This window comes from Macaca fascicularis, chromosome 18, assembly GCF_037993035.2.
Source record: "Macaca fascicularis isolate 582-1 chromosome 18, T2T-MFA8v1.1".
NCBI lineage: Eukaryota > Metazoa > Chordata > Mammalia > Primates > Cercopithecidae > Macaca > Macaca fascicularis.
The window spans coordinates 68,293,750-68,313,902 of NC_088392.1; the positions used below are offsets into that span (position 1 = coordinate 68,293,750).

The 20,153-nt window shown below is 40.4% G+C and overlaps 1 protein-coding gene across 13 annotated transcripts in view; it reads right to left on the reverse strand.

The window, feature by feature from the left end:
- Positions 1 to 20,153, reverse strand: part of GREB1L (GREB1 like retinoic acid receptor coactivator) — a 296,105-nt gene that overhangs the window by 56,824 nt on the left and 219,128 nt on the right. For 9 of the 13 annotated variants that reach the window (XM_045377770.3, XM_005587065.5, XM_005587066.5 and 6 more), the window contains 4 exons: positions 19,404 to 19,730; positions 18,084 to 18,212; positions 17,016 to 17,150; positions 14,679 to 14,876 (listed from right to left, as the gene is read on the reverse strand). In XM_045377770.3, the coding sequence (XP_045233705.2) occupies positions 14,679 to 14,876; positions 17,016 to 17,150; positions 18,084 to 18,212; positions 19,404 to 19,730 (789 nt within the window). The remainder of the gene's footprint in view (positions 1 to 14,678; positions 14,877 to 17,015; positions 17,151 to 18,083; positions 18,213 to 19,403; positions 19,731 to 20,153) is intronic. The other 4 variants (XM_065534044.2, XM_065534042.2, XM_045377769.3 and 1 more) reach the window with 3 other exon arrangements.

Here is a 20,153-nt window from a genome sequence, read left to right on the forward strand (position 1 = left end):
ACAAGTAAGAATAACACTATCATTGTTTACTAATATATCTGTGTAGAAAACACAAAATAATCTATGGATGAATCAATAAGAATTTAGTTGATGAATTCAAAATCAATTTACAAAGATCAGTTGCATTTCTGTACACAAGCAGTAGTTAGGAAGTGTACTTAAAAAAAAAATTTACAGGACGTTAAAAAAATATTATGTATCGGCCAGGCGCGATGGCTCACGCCTGTAATCCCAGCACTTTGGGAGGCAGAGGCGGATGGATCATGAGGTCAGGAGATCGATACCATCCTGACTAACACGGTGAAAACACCGTCTCTACTAAAAATTACACACAAAAAATTAGCCAGGTGTGGTGGTGGGCGCCTGTAGTCCCAGCTACTCAGGAGGCTGAGGCAGGAGAATGGTGTGAACCCGGGAAGCAGAGCTTACAGTGAGCTGAGACTGTGCCATTGCACTCCAGCCTGGGCGACAGAGCGAGACTCCGTGTAAAAAAAAAAAAAAAGAAAAAAAAATATATATCTACCTATCTATATATATATATATTATGTATCTAGGAATAAATCTTACAAAAGGTATATAAGACCTTTATGGAGAAAATGATGAAACTATTAATTATGTTAAAAATGACCTAAATAGAGCTACATCATAAAATAAAGTTAAAATTGAATTTTCCTCAAACTTATCTAGAGATTCAAAATAATTCCAATACAAATTACCTTTTTTTTTTTTTAAATTTAGAGACAAGAGCCTTGTTCTGTCACCCATGCTGAGTGTAGTAGTGTGATCACACCTCACTGTGGCCTTGAGCTACTGGGCTCAAGCTATCCTCCCGCCTTGGAGTCCTGAGTAGCTGGGCCTGCAGGCATGTGCCAGCATGCTTGGCTAAGTGTTTTTTTTGTTTTTTGTTTTTTGTTTTTAAGAGATGGGGGTCTCACTATGTTGCCCATGCTGGTCTCAAACTTCTGGCCTCAAGCAATCCTCCAGCTTTGGCCTCTCAAAGCACTGGCATTATAGGCATGATCCTGGCCCAACAGGTTTTTTTAAAAAAAATTTTACTTGAAAAAATGTTTTTAAAAATGTATATGGCCAAGCAAAGAACCAAAAAGAGTCAAGATAATTCTGAAGTAGAAAACATGGGAGACGTTTGTCTCACTGGAAATTAAGAATTTCTTTGTTAATAAGACAGTGGTTTGGGCACAGAGGTAGGAGTTAGTAATTGTGTAATTATCAGAAAAAAATCAAAGACGTGAAGATATTGTAGACAATGAGAACTAGGTTTCTTCCTGTCAGAGAAAGAAGTTACAAATAACTCATATTTTTAAACACAGATTGGTAGATACAGAAATAAAGAGGTATATGTGTGCATTCATGGGTTAATATACATATACATGATTTCCTAGCTCTGTCTGCTGAGTGGGCTTAGGCACAACGACATCGTAGTAGCAATGGGCACACTTAACACCCAGATTTTGATTTCTAAATACCATTCTTCAATACAAGGAATCAGGTTTCTTGGAAAAAAGGTTAATCCCAGTGTTGAGGCAGAAAAATAAAAGTAAACCTAGAATGTCTTATGGTTTCAGAAAGCAAGAAAACAGTATGTGAAAATGGATGATAATATGTTTAAAAAAAAAAAAAAAAACACAGGAGCCTGCCCGAAGGAGCCTCCAATGGCCAATGCTGGAAAATTTGAGCAAAATAATAATGATCATCAGTATAGTGTTGGAAATAACCCACAGAATAAAATAAAAATGACCTGTATTTATAAATACATACATAAATGAGGAGGAACAGCTTTTCCTTACAGAATTTAATTAACAAACTCTTACTAGTAAATGTAGGGAAAAAATGACAGAAAATCATCATCTTGGAAATACCACAATAAACTGCAGGCAAGATCCACTAATGGATGCAAAAATTAGCAGCTGAAAGTTTGACGAAAACAGGATATTACCATTGCTTAAAATATTTCCACAAGATTTTAAATCAATTCCAAAGAAGAAACCAGTAACTTTACGATGCAGAAACTTGGCAGACATACCTTAATCAAGTGATCAAGGTTAACATCACCAACAATAAAACATCAACCTCATGTACTCCCTGACATGATGCAATCAGGACACAGATTCACTTTTATGGTTTTCTTGCCCAAAACTCAAAACTTCAATTAAATTGTGAGAAAACTCAAACGTTCCCTACACAAAACAATTGATTAGTATTTACTTAAGGTCATGAAAAGCTAGGAAAGACTGAAGAAAAGTCATAGATCGGAGGAGATGAAAAGGACATAACTGAATGCATTGTGTGAACCTGGATTGGAACCTGGAACAGGAAAAACAACATGAAGAGAAAGATTGGGGAGATCTTCCATTAACAGTATCATTCTGGCATTGATTTCCTGCTCTGATAATTGTATTCTCTTAAAGTTGTTAACTTTAAGAGAAATTGAGTGAAGGGTTTAGCGAACTCTATGATTTTTTAACAGCTTTAGTGATTGATATAAGCCTCTATTCACATATAATCTACCCATTTATAGTGCATAATTCAATGGCTTTTAGTATATATTCATGGAGCTGGACAACAGTCACCACAATTTTAAAACATTTTCATCACCTCCTAAGGAAACTCCATATATTTAACCCCTCAATTCTTCCCTCAACACCCCCAATCCCCAGGCAATCAGAGTCTACTTTGTGTCTCTATAGACTGGCTTATTCTAGACATTTCATGTAAGTGGAATTGTACAAGATGCAATCTTGTGTGATTGGCTTCTTTCATTTGGAATAATGTTTTCAAGTTTCATCCATGTTGTAGTATGCATCAATACTTTCTTTCTCTTTATTGTTTATATTCCACTGTATGGAATACCACATTTTATTTATCCATTCATCACTTGGTGGGTATCTGGGTTTTTCTGCTTTTGGGCTATTATGAATAATGTTGCAATGAACATTTGTATACAGGTTTTTGTATGCACGTATATTTTCACTTCTCTCTCATTTCAGATTTTTTTTTTTTTTTTTTTTTTGAGACAGAGTCTCATTCTGTCGCCTTGCTCTGTCGCCCAGGCTGGAGTGCAGTGGTGCAGTCTCAGCTCACTGCAAGCTCCACCTCTTGGGTCCATGCCATTCTCCTGCCTCAGCCTCCTGAGTAGCTGGGACTACAGGCACCCGCCACCACGCCTGGCTAATTTTTTTGTATTTTTAGTAGAGACAGGGTTTCACCGTGTTAGCCAGGATGGTCTCGATCTCCTGACCTTGTGATCCACCCACCTCGGCCTCCCAAAGTGCTGGGATTACAGGTGTCAGCCACTGCGCCCGGCTCATTTAATATCGCAGTGGAACTGCTGGATCATAGAGTAACTCTATATTTAATCATCTGAGCAACCACTAGACTGTTTTCTAAAGTTGCTGTGCCATTTTAAATTCCTAACAGCAGCGCATGAGGTTCCAATTTCTCAACATATTCGACAATTGTTACTACCTCTCTTTTATGGATCATCCTAGTGGGGTGTGTAGTAGTCTCTCATTGTGGTTTTGATTTGCATTTCTCCAATGGCTAATGATGAACATCTTTTCATGTGTTCATTGGCCATTCATGTATCTCCTTTGGATAGATGCTTATTCAGATCCTTCATCCATATGTTAATTAAACAATTTGTCTTTATTATTGAGGCTTTTTAAAAAAATTATACTTTAAGTTCTAGGGTACATGTGCACAACGTGCAGGTTTGTTACATATGTATACATGAGCCATGTTGGTGTGCTGCACCCATTAACTCGTCATTTACATTAGGTGTATCTCCTAATGCTATCCCTCCCCCCACCCCTCCCCACAATAGGACCTGGTGTGTGATGTTCCCCTTCCTGTGAGTTGTAACAGGTCTTTGAATATTGTAGATATAGTGCCGTACCAGATAAATGATTTCCAAATAGTTTCCCCCATTCTGTGGCTTGTCTTTTCACTTTCTTCATGATGTCCTTTGAAGTACAAATATTTTAAATTTTGAGGATTGTCCGGTTTATGTATAAAAGTTTATGCTTTTGGTGTCATATGTAAGAAATAATCATTAGTATTCCAAGGTCAAAAACATTTATACCCATTTTCTTCTAAGAATTTTGTAATTGCAGCTGCTACATTTAGGTCTTTGATCCATTTTGAGTTATTTTTTGTATGTGAGGTAGAGGTCAAACTTCATTCTTTTGCATGTGGATATTCAGTTGTCCCAGCATCATTCATTGAAAAGACTATTCTTTCTCTGTTAAACTGTCTTGGCACCCATGTCAAAATTGAATTGAGGTTTATTTCTGGAATCTCAACACCATCTTGTTTATCTATATGTTTATCATTTTGTCATCGCCACACTGTCTTGAGTACAGTAGCTTATACAGTTTACTAGAGCTTACAATGGGGAAGTGAGAGTCCTCCAACTTAAAGTGGGGAAGTGAGAGTCCTCCAACTTTATTCTTCTTCAATAATGTTTTGGGTATTCTGGGTCCCTCAAATTTCCACATGAATTTTAGAATCAGCTTGTAAATTTCTGCAAAGAAGCCAGCTGGGATTTTGGTAGGGGATGCACTGAATCTGTAGACCAATTTGGGGGAATATGGTCATCTTAAAAATATTAATATATCTTCAATTTTATAAATATAAATGTCTTTTCATTTATTTAGGTCTTCTTTAATTTCATTCAGCAATGCTTCATTATTTCAGAGGATAAGCTTTGCACTTCTTTTGTCAAATTCATTCCTATGTATTTTATTTTTTGATATTCTTGTAATTAAAATTTTCTTAATTTCATTTTCAGATCCCTTGTACTAGTTTTGTAACTTTTCGTATGTCTAAAATTATTTTAAAATAAAAAAATTTTAAGGAGGCATGAGCATACCAAATATTTACTGAAGCACATACATTGCAGGTGGGAGTGTAAATATAATCACTTTGGAAAAAATTTAGCATTCTTTGGTAAAATGTAAAATGTTCATAACCTGTGCTCCAACAATTCTATTCCCAGAGAAGCTCTTATATGTGTACCAGCACTGTGTGAAGGAATCAAAAAACTAGAAACATTACAAGTGTACATCAGTAGTAGAATTGTGCTTTTTAAAAGATATGTGATGTATTTATATAGAAGAATACTAACAATCAGTGAAGTGAATGAATTACAGCTACAAACAACAGCAGGAACAACTTCAGGGACATAACATTAAGCATAAAAAATAAATCACAGGAGAATACATAGAATGTAGTTCCACTTAGGTTTAAAGTATATGAAATTAAGCACATATTGTTTAAAAGTTAAGGCATTATGGTAAAACTATAAATAAAAGCGAGGGAATGATAATAAACACAAAATTCAGCGTAATGGTTACCTTTGAAAAGAGAGGGACGTTAGCATCAGGGAGATCCACCAGGGAGGAACAGTTTTCCGTGTTCCTTATTTTGGTGGGTAATGAGTGCTCATTCTATTGTGATTTTTAAAATATCCTTTATAAATGTGATCTATTCAATAATTAAAACTTCTTAAAAAGGGGGAATGTAAATTACCTATCCATGTTTTAGAAACTATTTGAGGACAATAACTCTCCGAAATGCCATCTGACAGATACATCAACAATGAATAGCAACTATTTTAACTTCACATTCTATTTTGACTACTACAGAAATGGAAAGACTAGTGCCATAAATACCTCTTTCCTCTTTAGTTAGATGAATTAGTTGTTAATATTTTGCTACATTTGCTTTTTCTTTGTTACTTTTTATTGTTTTGTTTTTGCAAAATAATTTGGAAATAAGTAACGTATATCATAATACTTTACCCCTAAATCCTTCAATATGCTCTTCCTAAGAGCAAAGGCATTCTCCTATATAACCACAATATCATTATTACATTTATGAAACTGAACCAACATCAGTATAATATTCTTTAATACACAGCCCATATTGGAGTTTCAGTAATTGTCCCAGAGCTGTGTTTTAATTTTTTATATTTTAGTCAAGTATCCAATTAAGAATTAAGCATGGGTTTTGGAGCTGGGGAGAGTAGGTTTGTTAAAGGACACAAAATTTCAGTTAGACAGGAGGAAAAGTTCAGAGAATTGATTATACAACATGGTAATTATAGTTAATAATATTTTATACTTGAAAATTGCTAAGAGAGTAGATTTTATTTTTTATTTTTATTTTTATTTTTTTTTTTTGAGACGGAGTCTCACTCTGTCGCCCAGGCTGGAGTGCAGTGGCGCGATCTCGGCTCACTGCAAGCTCCGCCTCCCGGGTTCCCGCCATTCTCCTGCCTCAGCCTCCCGAGTAGCTGGGACTACAGGCGCCCACAACCGCGCCCGGCTAGTTTTTTGTATTTTTAGTAGAGACGGGGTTTCACTGTGGTCTCGATCTCCTGACCTTGTGATCCGCCCGCCTCGGCCTCCCAAAGTGCTGGGATTACAGGCGTGAGCCACCGCGCCCGGCCCAGAGAGTAGATTTTAAATGTTCTTCACCACAAACAAATATTAAGTATGTGAGGTAATGGATATGTTCATTAGTTTGATTTAGCCATTCCATAATGTTTACTTAACACATCATGTTCCATATAAAAATATATATACAATCTTTGTCCATTAAAAAATAAATGAGTTAAATATCATACTTGGTTGTCATGTCTCTTTATTCTCCATGTTTAAAACAACCAAACAGCCTCCTTGACTTTTCTTTTATCTATTTTTCTTTTTAATCTTTCAAGACGCTATTTTTTAAAACTCAGGCTAATTGTTTTGTAAGATGCCACACCATCTGGATCTGTCTGGAAGCTTCCCTGTGACCAGACTCAGGTTAAACAGTTTTGGCAATTATACCTCATAGGTGACATTGTGTGCTTTTTTGCACATAATGTCAGTTTGTCCCATAACTGGAGATGCCAAATTTTAATTACTTAGTTATGGCAGTGTCTACTGCCAGATCTCTGCATTGTAGAGAGATACCTTTCCCTCTTTGTTAGCTTTTAATCCATAGGATGATACTTTGAGACTTTCTGAATATTTGTTCCCTAATTACTTTTTTTTTTTTTTTTTGAGATGGAGTCTCTCTCTGTCCCCCGGCTGGAGTGCAACGGCGTGATCTGGGCTCACTGCAACCTCCGCCTCCTGGGTTCAAGTGATTCTCCTGCCTCAGCCTCCCGAGTAGCTGGGACTACAGGCATGCGCCACCATGCCCGGTTAATTTTTGTATTTTTAGTAGAGATGGGGTTTCACCATATTGACCAGGATAGTCTCGACCTCTTGACCTCGTGATCTGCCCCCTTGGCCTCCCAAAGTGCTGGGATTACAGGCATGAGCCACTGTGTCCGGCCCCCTAATGACATTTTATTCAATGGCTTTAGTATCCATCTTTGTCATAATCAATAATTACATATTGGTACTACAAAGTGGGGATTTTCTAATTCCATCATGTTTCCTGCATTTATTAACTGGCACTCTTCTGTAGAGAGGGCATTCCCCTAACGTCTCACTTCTCCTGCTCCTTTTATTTTTTAGTACTGCTCTGGACTCATGGGTTTTACAAAAATTTTCAATAGGTTGCAATCCATTGCTATCATTCCTTGTGATGCTCAAAATTTCCAAATTTAGCCATAAATCCCCTCAAGCAGGCTGCTATGTCCTTTTGGCATGCTCCAATCAATCTTTGCACTTTCTCACTTTCTGGCACAACAAAATGTTCCAGAAATGTTTCCACCTCAGAGCTGGGACAGTGGGGAATGGTGTTAAGAAGCCCAAACCTAAATGCTCCATGTGCTCACAGATAGGAGTCTGAGACCAGCCTGAGCAACATAGTGACATCTTATCTCTAAAAAAATGTTAGCCAGGTGTGGTGACACGTGCCTGTAGTCCCAAATACTTGGGAGGCTGAGGTGGGAGGATCATCTGAGCCTGAGAGTTCGAGGCTGGAATGAGGCATGATCACGCCACTGCACTCCAACCTGGGCAACAGAGTGAGACCCTGTCTTTCAGTGGACAGAAGCATTTTTCTTTTTTCAAATTATGACTTCACCCTTTTATCGCCAATTTAAACCTAAAATGAATATTTCTTATTTTCCCATTTCACATTTGAAGTTTCTGTCTTTCATTTGAGAACCCTAGTTTTCAACATTAAACTGAAAGCACTGCCAGGTGCGGTGGCTCATGCCTATAATCCCAGCACTTTGGGAGGCCGAGGTGGGTGGATCACGAGGTCAGGAGATCGAGACCATCCTGGCTAACATGGTGAAACCCCATCTCTACTAAAAATACAAAACAATTAGCTGGGTGCGGTGGCGGGCGCCTGTAGACCCAGCTACTCAGAAGGCTGAGGCAGGAGAATGGCGTGAACCTGGTAGGCGGAGCTTGCAGTGAGCCAAGATCGTGCCACTGCACTCCAGCCCGGGCCACAGAGTGAGACTTCATCTCATGAAAAAAAAAACATTAAACTATTTACCTGTCTGCTCTCTCCTATGACATACACAAAATAGTTTTAAATGTATCTGTAATACTCCCAATAACAAACACTCTAATTAAAATTTAAGATTTCTTTCCAATCTTTTCCCCCATAGGATATGTCACATTAACAACGTACAGTAAGAAAACTGTTAAAAAATTACTTGAATTAATTCTTTTTGCTGTGTGGTTAATGTTGTCAATGTGATATGCAGTTAGGTTCCTTCATTTGTTTGTATTAAATTTTAAGTTTGCCTTTCCCCATTATTTTATTTTTGAATATATAAATCATTTTCAAGGCTCAAAAGTCAAAATTATAGTCATTCCATACCTATCTCTTCCATCCCATAGATAAACTTTTTCATTAGGCCAGGCACAGTGGCTCACACCTGTAATCCCAGCACTTTGGGAGGCCAAGGTGGGTGGGTCACCTGAGGTCAGGAGTTCGAGACCAGCCTGACCAACATGGTGAAACCATGTCTATACTAAACATACAAAAAAATTAGTCAGGCTTGGTGGTGCATGCCTGTAATCCCAGCTACTTGGGAGGCGTAGGCAGGAGAATTGCTTGAACCTGGGAGGTGGACTTTGCCGTAAGCCAAGATTGTGCCATTGTACTCCAGCCTAGGCCACAAGAGCAAAACTCAGTCTGAAAATAAAAAACAAACAGCAAAAAAAAACCAAAAAAAAAAAAACCAAAAAAACAAGAATTAAGCATGGCATCAACTGGAAAGGTCGATTCTTTCCCACACAGTGAGAAGATGCTGAATATGCCACAAAGGAGAGTGTGGCCTGAAATTGGGAACATCTGAATGGGTGATTCCAGGATTAGGCAGAGTCCAGGGTATGACGAGGGGGCAGTGGCTGTGGCTATGGTGAAGCAGGGGGCAAATGTGCCTGAGGGTGAGAACGGAAGGTACTGAGAGTTGGGTACTGGCTGGGCCATCCCTCGGATAGCAATGCATGTTCTGGGTTATGCTTGCAAAGAGCAATCTCTTGTGTTTTCTCTACCTCAGGACAGAGTAGTTTCCCAGTACATTCTTCCCGGGCACCTGTTCCCTGTGTCTTAGTCAATGAACAAAAAATACTATCTTTTTTTCTGTTGAAATTTTAAGTGACCAACAAGGGAGTATAAGGTTGGTGAGACCAAAAAAATATGTCTTTATTTTTTTATTAAAAATTTTTTTGTTATTAAAAAAAATAAGAAAATGTATTTTCTTATTTTAATTGATATCTTACAGAAGAAAGTTCTGCCACAGTAAAATATGTTTTTAGAAACTGAGAATGCCGGCCACGCACAGTGGCTCACTCCTGTAATCCCAGCACTTTGGGAGGCCGAGGTGGGTGGATCCCCTTGAGGTCAGGAGTTCAAGACCAGACTGGCCAACACAGTGAAACCCTGCCTCTACTAAAAGTACAAAAATTAGTTGGGTGTGGTGGCGGGCGTCTGTAATCCCAGTTACTTGGAAGGCTGAGGCAGGAGAATCACTTGAACCGGAAAGGCAGAGGTTGCAGTGAGCTGAGATTGTGCCACTGCCCCAGGCAACAAGAGCGAAACTCCGTCTCAAAAAAAAAAAAAAAGGAAAGAAAGAAAGAAAGGAAAAGGAAAGAAAGTGGGAATGCCTTCCTCTCTCTCTTCACTTCCCCTGCAATGTCTACTGCTTCCTTAAAACTGCCTTATGTCCATTTGAATAGAGTAATCTATATATCAGCAGACAAATACGTCTCTCTAGCTTTTGTATAATCATGCATGTGTTAAAGTGTCAGATTTGTGTCATTCCCCTGACAGGATAACACTTCCTTGCCTGGATACCTCCAGACCCGTTCCCATTTGCTGGGGCTCTCACCAACACCATTTTATAAGCAGGGAGGTGAAAAACGGGCAGTCACTTCCTGTACTTCTCCCTCCCACCTTGAACTGAAATGGGCTTGCATTTGGATGGCACCAGTACACTAAGTATTCTCATTCACAGAATATGGGGTCCTCTGAATTAGAAGAATCACGCTACAACTTCAGAGTTCTAAAAAAATAACACTAAAACAAAAGGATTTCCTATAGTATAAAAATGCTCCTTCTCCACAGATCACTCTAGCAGTTACAAGCCAACATTAGGCAAACTTAAAAGATGTTAAACCCACTTCATTTTTTTTTTAAACCTTCAAATTCTATGATATTTTGTTTTGTTTTCCTTTTTCCTACTCCCTCCCCTCTTTCCTTCATTTCTTCATCTGAATGTGAGCTGAGGTTTCAAATGCTTCACTTTAGTGCTGGGTCTGCAACAACGTGACGGTTTCTATTTTCATCCTTTTACTTTCAGCCATGCAGGCACTGCCAAGGATGTGCCCTTTCTGCATACTCTGGCAGCTCTTCCCTGCCTGGGTGCTTTTCCTGGCAGGCTCTGCTGAAACGCTTTCTTTAGTAAAGGAGGCAAATGCAACCAGGACACAGAGACCTTGGACACTGTTTCTCCTTCTGCCCATCTCTTTCTCCTTCTAGCCCTCCATTCAAACATCAATTGAGCACCTGCTGGTGCCAGGCCCAAGAGAGGCATGAAATGAGGCACTAGGCCTGCAACAATAAAAAAACTGTCCTTGGGCCGGGCGCGGTGGCTCACACCTGTAATCCCAGCACTTTGGGAGGCCGAGGCGGGCGGATCACCTGAGGTTGGAAGTTAGAGACCAGCCTGACCAACATGGAGAAACCCCATCTCTACTAAAAATACAAAAAAATTAGCCGGGCATGGTGGCGCATGCCTGTAATCCAGGCTACTCGGGAGGTTGAGGCAGGAGAATCGCTTGAACCTGGGAGGTGGAGGTTGCGGTGAGCCAAGATGGCGCCATTGCACTCCAGCCTGGGCAACAAGAGTGAAACTTGGTCTCAAATAAAGAAAAAACAGGCCGGGCGCGGTGGCTCAAGCCTGTAATCCCAGCACTTTGGGAGGCCGAGACGGGCGGATCACGAGTTCAGGAGATCGAGACCATCCTGGCTAACACGGTGAAACCCTGTCTCTACTAAAATACAAAAAAAATTAGCCGGGCGAGGTGGCGGGCGCCTGTACTCCCAGCTACTCGGGAGGCTCAGGCAGGAGAATGGGGTGAACCCGGGAGGCGGAGCTTGCAGTGAGCTGAGATCCGGCCACTGCACTCCAGCCTGGGCGACAGAGCTAGACTCCATCTCAAAAAAAAAAAAGAAAAAAAAAAAAAAAAGAAAAAACAAAACAAAAAACTAAAAACAAAAAACAAAAACAAACTGTCCTTGCTCTTAAGGTACTACCTTCTGTGGCCTCAGGCAAACTAGGCTCTTCTCAATTCACATGACGACATATGAGGAAACTAAGTCAGATGATTTCTCAAAAACTTTGTTTTAATACCTATGATTTTAAAGAGTTATTTTATGGATAATCTCCTGGTACTTATTCTACCCGGAACAATTTCTCCTCCATACATTTTAACATGCTTCTAGTCCTTTCTCTTCTATCAATTTGTATGTGTTCCAAGAATATGAAGGTATTTAAATATCAAAACAAATACTTCTTTGGTCAAATTCTTTGGTCAAATAATTGGTCAAATTCTGGTACCTTTTTGAGAGGTGACAATCTTAAAATACTCACTTTAGAAAAATCTGAGGGCATTGAGAAGAGAAAGCAAAGAACCTGTACAATTTCTTCATCTGTCAAAAATGCAAGGCTTTATTTAGGAGCTTGCATTTATTAGGAAAGGTGAAAGTGCAGGTCACTGAAAGGTTATTTCAGGAAAAGGCTCTGCTAGATGATTTCGTCACTTCAAACAGCTGCCATGATGTGTTTGCTCAAGCACAATTTGGGATATCAGATCACAAACAGGGAGGCCACAGATGGCAACTGGTACAAGTAAACTACCTAAAAGACAAGTCCCTTCCTCCATGTTATGAAAGAAAAAAAATAACAAAAAATCTGGCTACTGCTTGGTGTGACCGAAAAATAAATGCAGAAACAAGCCAGTAGCTGAGAGATAAAACTCACTGTGGTTTTTGGGAGAGCTGTGAGAGAAGGCATTTGACCTTTTCCAGCTCATCACCTACAGGTCGATATTTCCAATAAGTCATTTTGTAACTTGTCATTCCAAAACTGAGAGTCCAAAAAGAAGACTGCACTGTCAACCAGGCACCTGGGCCTCCAGAGGACATGGACAAAACTTCACATGTCAGTCACAGCCACCAAGAGGGGTTAAAGAGATAGAAACAGGGAAAAATGTACTGTCAGTCAGCTCATTTGACCTCTGGAACATGAGGCCTTCTTTCAAAACTTTTAATTTTAAATTTTGTGAGTACACAATAGGAGTATATATTCATGGAGTATATGAGAAAATTTGATACACGCATGGAATGTGTAATAATCACATCAGGGTAAATGGGGTATCCATCCCCTGAAGCATTTATCCTTTGTGTTACAAACAATCCAATTACAATACTCTTTTAGTTATTTTTAAAAGTACAATCAAGCAAGATTTCTTATCGAGCCATGCTACTCAAAGTGTGGCCTTCTGACACTGGCATCCCTAGAAGCTTGTTCGAAACGCAGAATCCAGGCTGGGTGTGGTGGCTCCCGCCTGGAATCCCAGCACTTTGGGAGGCTGAGGCTGGTGTGTCACTTGAGGTCAAGAGTTCGAGACCAGCCTGGCCAATATAGTGAAACCCTGTCTCTACTAAAAATACAAAAACTGGGAGCGGTGGCACACACCTGTAATCCCAGCTACTCAGAAGAGGCTGAGGCAGGAGAATTGCCTGAACCCAGAGGGTGGAGGTTGCAGTGAGCCAGGATCGTACCACTGCACTCCTGCCTGGGCAACAGAGTGAGACTATGTCTCAAAAGAAAAAAAAAAAAAAAAGGAAAAAAAAAACAAATGCAGAATCCGGAGCACAACCCAGACCCACTGAAGTGGAATCTGCATTTTAGCAACATCCCCGCATGATCTGTATGTAGGATAAAATTTGAGAGGCACAGAATGACAGGTATGAACATATAAACCACATTTTAAGCGCTTCTGGATTTTTCTGCTTCCTATCTGTTTTTAAATATATTGAAAGTAAAATCATTTTTTTTTTTGGCAGGGGGGACAGGGTCTCACTCTGTCACTCAGACTGGATTGCAGTGTCTCGGTTCACCACAACCTCCGCCTCCTGGGTTCAAGTGAGTCTCCTGCCTCAGCCTCCCAAGTAGCTGGGATAACAGGCATGTGCCACTACCACCTGGCTAATTTTTGTAGTTTTAGTAGAGATGAGGTTTCACCATGTTGGCCAGGCTGGTCTTGAACTCCTGACCTCAAATGATCCACCCAACTCAGCCTCCCAAAGTGCTGGGATAACAGGCGTGAGCCACTGCCCCCGGCCGAAAGTAAAATTCTTTACTCTGGCAAAAACAGTCATCTTCCAGATCTAAAATCTGCTTGTGAGAGGGGTGTGTGTGTGTGTGTGTGTGTGTGGGTGTGTGTGTGTGTTCCTCAGCTAAGGTAATCAGAAGCAACTTGACATTTATAATTTCCTTTTCAAACCTAGTTTACAAAGGCAAGCATTTTACAGCTGTCCCAAGTTTCTAAATTCCTTATAACTTCTTGTAATTCTAATCAAATTTTATTTTTGAAAAGGGTTATTATTTACCACAGAGTTGTAACATTTTTTTTTTAAGACTTGTAAAATTTTTGCTCTCTACCTTTTCTGGGAAAAATATTTTTTTCTTTATACTTAAAGTTATTAGGAGTAACGCTAACCTTTTTTTCTTAAAGAATGTCATAGATGACATGGGGGATGGTGTTCCGGTTTCCAGGTTGCAGATGTGCTGGTGACGTGCTAAATGGCCAAGAATCCACCTATGCAAATGAGGCCTGCATGTGGGAGGAGCTCAGGTGGCACAGACGCCATCAACTCATGCAGGGCCATCCTTGCCTTGAGAAAATTTCTCTTCATCAATAAATGACCAGATTCTAGTCCCACAGATTACATCATGAACTTAACGATATCTGGCAAACATGCACAGCCATTTACCCTTGACCTTGAGGGAAAAAGGACAGAGTACTTTGAGGGAAAACTTCAGATAAACCCAAAATAACAAAGTGCTTTTATGATTTTTATTACTGAAGAAGGTTTTAAGCATCCTATAAAAGTTTGGATTAAGCAAAAGAGGCAACGGGATCTGAAGCTGGATCTAGGTGGGCTCCTCTTTGAAAGTTCACTCTTACCTGATTGTCGAATCCGTTGAAGAGTTTGCTGAACCAACACCTCCGATCTGGGGACAATGATGATGAAGTCGACTTTGCTGAAGTGACCGAGGTCCAGGCTCTGGCTGCCACTGTCCGCTATAGCGCACACCTGGGATAAGAGTTTTCTGGCAACTGTTAGCTGCGGTTGATAAATTTGGAAGGTTTCGTTATCTAAATCTAAAATTTAAAAAGAAGTCATAAGAACAAGGTTAATTTACTTCCATAATGGCCACTGTGAATCTCTATGAGGACACATACCACACAGACAGTAATGTAATACACTCTCACTAAGAATTCTCACCTGCTATTTGCACTCTCTATTGAGTTTTAATAGATTTGCCTATTTTTCCTGAAACGCGGATGAGAGGATGTGCTCAGGAGTGGATGTGGCAGTTTTGCAAATGTATTATTTTAAAATTGATTGATTATCTCACAAATGCCTAATTCAATACCCTTATCCCAACCCAGAAGTGGAGGAGACAGACTACACTCTCGCAGCTGGAGCCAGCACTCATCTCTGAAAAGGGGAACATTTCCGGTTTTCTTTAGAAATATCAGCACAGGCCAGTGTCCCAGACCCGACCCAGTCCAAGGAAAGAGGAGGTGCCATAATGAACATAATGCCGAGTCCCCCTGAGCTTTTCTGGATGGCATTACAGTAAACATTTCCTCTTCAGCAAGTCAGTTGCAACATGGTCAGAAATTCCCTTCCCAGGGACTACATAACGTGGGTCATGGAGACACGACCTTCACCTTTCTTCCCACTCAACTCACTTTGCCAGTGCTGTGACCTGGCAGGTCTAGGTGGTTGTGGCCAGCTCCAGTGCTGATGCCTGGACTATCTGAAGACACCTGACTCATGACATAGCCAGCTGGCCACTCAGCAGGTGACGTATTACAAAAACATTTCCCAGATACTCTAAGCAGGTCAGTAGCTTTTTATTGCAAGTATAATCAAGCAATCAATCTTTCTTATACATGCATGCACATCCACGCACACAATGAAACAAGTTTAGTCAGCTAAATGCGCGAGCAGGCAACATCCAATGCTTCTTTAAAGCGCTGGTTATTATCAGGAACACATGTGGCAGTTTAACTGCAACAGGGCCTAATTAACCTGTGCTAATTAATGTTTTCTAAAATCAAATGCAGCCGAGGCAAAGACAGCCTGTCAACATAGCCCAGTTACCATGGACACTGACAGCAAGTGGAGATTTATACGGACGGTCTCCCTAGTGGTTGAGAGAACCCAATGGAAAAGCCCAAACATGCAACTTTAAATAGAAGCCCAAACAGTCTTTGTACCACAGACTACTAACCAAAATATGTCTTTTAATACAGCTAGGCTGTCATTTCGAAAACATCTTTAAACAAGATTTTTTAAACAGGGAACCAAGAATGTACTTGGGAATCTGTAAGTCCTCTGAGAATGTTTAAATTCTAAATGTGTTAATAATTCAAAACAGTTAACATAAACACATTTTAGACCATCTGGATGATCACTTTATTACCAAATACCATTGAGAAGTCAAAACATTTTATTGCCTGTATTTGCATTTGTTTTTACAACAGAGCTGACTGCCAAACCATGCTACTTTTATTGCCTGAGACAATCCTAATATATAAATGATACATTCCTATCAAGTGGGGGCCAAGTGGCTGTCAGCAGCAGCTTATAAGGGTCTGTCTCCTGTCTATCCTTTCTCCTGTTCTTTTTTCTGTTCTGTCCTATGTCATCCCTGTCAATCAGTGAACTGGGGAAGGACTCTGAACCCAAACGAATCCAGTCTAACAATCAGACTCCTCATCCCTGACACTCCTGCTCTGAGCCCCTGAAGCTTGTTGTAGGGCAGATGACATGTTGGTAGCGCTGTTCTATCTGCCAAGAAACCCTCACTATCCCTGAGACAATGTGTGTTTTACAAGTCAGAGAGTAAGTGAAGGAGCAGGAGCTAGGGGCCCTGCACTGCCTGTAGTGTGACTCTTTCAGACAGTTTCTTGAAGTCCTCTGGGCACAGCTGGTGGAGGAAAATGGGCCAATGTCCTGGAATCTTTCAGAAAAAAAAGAGAGAGTGCTTAAGATAAAGTCTTTGACTTGGATTTTCATTCCAGAAGACTTTTACTAGGAACAAGGCCTTTGATCCAGGCCACATGGGAAAGCATTTTTAATTTGAACCAGGTTTATCATGTAGACAATCAGGAAAAGGCTGTTGTGGTCTATGACTTGAAGAATCCTCAAAACCCTTAGAATGACTTAGTTTTTACAACGTCTGTCCTAAAGACTGACTTCCGTCTTTCAGTCTGAGATGACATTACCCAGGTTTTGTGTGGGAATCATAGCAGCAGCCTCCTGGGGTGACACACATTCATTCAGGTCTCCATTGAAAGGGGTAACCACACTGTCTCCTCTTCTTTGTTGCATTTTTTCCAGCAGCTTGTCTAGGTCATCGCCTATTACAAAATAAAGTAGAGATAAGAAGGTTACGAGGAAGGATATGTTTGTTTTATTAACTGCCTGAGTTGGGCAGTCAGGCTGTTCTCAGTAGATTTGTTGGTCAGCCAGAAATGCATATCAGCATTTACACTTGGCCATCTTTATAGTATACTGGTGTCTCTATAGCAAGAACTACTCTCATTGATATAGTGCTTATAATTTACATGCTTTCACATGTTGTATCTCGACCTCCCTAATACTCAAAAGCAGGCAGAATGGGATTAGAAAACTGAGTTCCAGGCTGGGCGCAGTGGCTCATGCCTGTAATCCCAGCACTTTAGAAGGCACAGGAGGATCACTTGAGGCCAGGGGCTGGAGTCCAGTCTGGGCAACAAAGGGAGACCCAGTCTCTACAAAAAATTAAAAAATTAGCCAGGCATGGTGGTACATGCCTGTAGTTCCAGCTGCTTGGGAGGCTGAGGTGGGAGAATCGCTTGAGCCTATGAAGGGGGGTGGTGTCAAGCAGTGAGCTATGATCATGCACTCCAGCCTGGGCAATAGAGTGAGACACTGTCAAAAAAAAAAAAAAAAAAAAAGGAAGAAAGGAAGGAAAGGAGGGAGGGAGGGAGGAGGGAAGGAAAGAAAGGGAAGAAAGGGAAGGAAGGAACAAATGAACAAACCGAGTTCCAGGGAGAGAGAAACTCTCCCAAGGTCACTCAGTGAGGTTGTGGCTGAGCTGAGACTTTTGAATCTGGTACCAATGTGCCTTCCTCTAGACCCCCTTACTGCTTCCTGTGGTGTCAGTGACAAAATACTTAAGATAAACCATTTCAAATGAAAGATCAGCTGGCCAGCTTGAGCTCCACACTCATCTTGACAAGCTAAGATTTAAATTCAGAAAATCACACAACTAGGGGCTGGCAGTGTTGCCAGATCTTACAACCACTCACCTAATGATGTGGTTTTGAAATGTGATGCCAGGAAACTGACCTTTCCTGTGATAAGCTCATAACTAATTTCTTTCAAAAACTCACTTGTGGTGAGCATGCTCTCTGCCAGAGCTCGGGACTGGTGCTGACCTGCAGGATGGAGGGGAGAAGAGAAAACTCATCAACAGAACAAATGTTGCTGGAACATTACTTATAATGGCAATAACTGGAAACAATCAAAGGATGTCACCATAGGGACTTAGGTTGAGAAAATTATGACACACCAAAAGGTGTGGACAATTATACAGCACTTGAAATATCAATTCTGACTCTAGACAGAAACAGAAATGTTTATAATACAGATGATCAAGGAAAAAAAAATGATGTACCTTATGTTTGTAACTGAAAATATGCACGTTTGTGTTTAATGATTAAGGAAGGTCCCTGTCCCCAGCCAGGGGCTGTGGGTAACACCACAGCTGCCCCAGGGCTGGCCAATTGGGCAGATGTTCAGGGGCTGAGAACATGTGGGAAAAACAGACTAGGGAAGAGTATGAAAAACCTTATAAAAATTGTGCTTGCATGGTTATAGTGAATATTTGCCTTAAAAATATAAACATGCTTTTAACAAAAATGAAAAAATATTAATGTATCACACTGATGAAGCTTTCTGGAAATACATGTAGCACAGAAAAATGGGCAGACAGGTTTTGTCAAAGTGAGGGGACTTTCTTAGCTTCTTTGCTCAAAAGTGGTGAGAGCCATTCACTACAGAGAGGAGAGAAGCAAAATGTAGTCCAAATGGCTACCCAGGAGGGTGCCTGACAGAAAATTTGCACAGTGCAAAACAAACAAACAAAAATCCCCTTCCACCCCCCAGTTTTGTAGTGTACCAACTTTCTGAATCTTTTCTTTAGAGTCGATGTTACAATATTAAATAGACTCTTCAGTGAGAAGGGGGATATATGAGCTACTTTTCTGGCAAATTCGATTAATTGGCTTAGGCCACCTGTGGCACTGGTTTTATCACATGCTAGAGTAGTAACATTTCCAAAATCTTTAAAGGACAGCAGTTACATGAGACAGGGGTATCTGTTACTAGGGAGAGCTTTGAAATAATGCTCCCACAACCAGCTGACAGGGGCACCAGCCAAACTGAGGGCCACACAAAACCTGATCTGAGAAGGAAAGGGAAAGTTAAAATTAGGAGGATGAGCCCAAGCTCCAGCAATTAATCAGAGGTTGACTATGTGGATGCCCGAAACACACAACACACATTTTTAAATGGACAAATGGTCGAATGAATTGATTAAACAAATAAAAACCAAAAAAGTTACTCACCTAACACTACCACACAAAATTCATTTCCTCTGATTTTCGATGCACAAATTGCCACCACATAATCTGGTAGCCTTTGATAGTGTCTCATTTCACTGAGAGTCCTTAAGGTCTCTGAAATGCCCTCCGCCAAAGAGTTCTGGGTCACAATCACATGAACCAAGTCTTGAGATACGCTGGCAATTAATCTAGCAAGCCAGGGGAGTTGTCCTGGTGACACAGGGACACACTGAGCACCTATCTGCAGGGCTCTTTCTCTCAGAGTAAATTCTTGCATAGCTTTCAGCATAATTTGCTCAAATTCTTCCCTGAGAGGTACCTGATCAGGACCTATATAGAAGAGAATTACAGCTGGAATTTAAAGAATCATAGGTAGAAGAGAGACATACACCCATGTGCTATCCTGCAGTACTTCTCATCCCATCATACATACTCCAACTAGAAAATAACCTCTTTTTCTTGGAGTGGTGACAAGTAGAGTCCTACTAATCACTTCCTGTTGTGAAATTATTTTTCTTTCTGCCTCAATTTTTGTGAAAAACCAGGCTTCTGTTTTTCTGTATTCCTGATTTTTAAAAGAGGATGTACTAAGCGAAACCATTAATTCCACGGTATGCCCTAGGAGCTGGTCCTTGCACGTGGCATATTTCTTGACCTATTAAGCTTAGCATTATGGAAATTGTTAATGACTAATGAAAAAAGAAGCCTGGCTGGGCACAGTGGCTCACACCTGTAATCCCAGCTCCTTGGGAG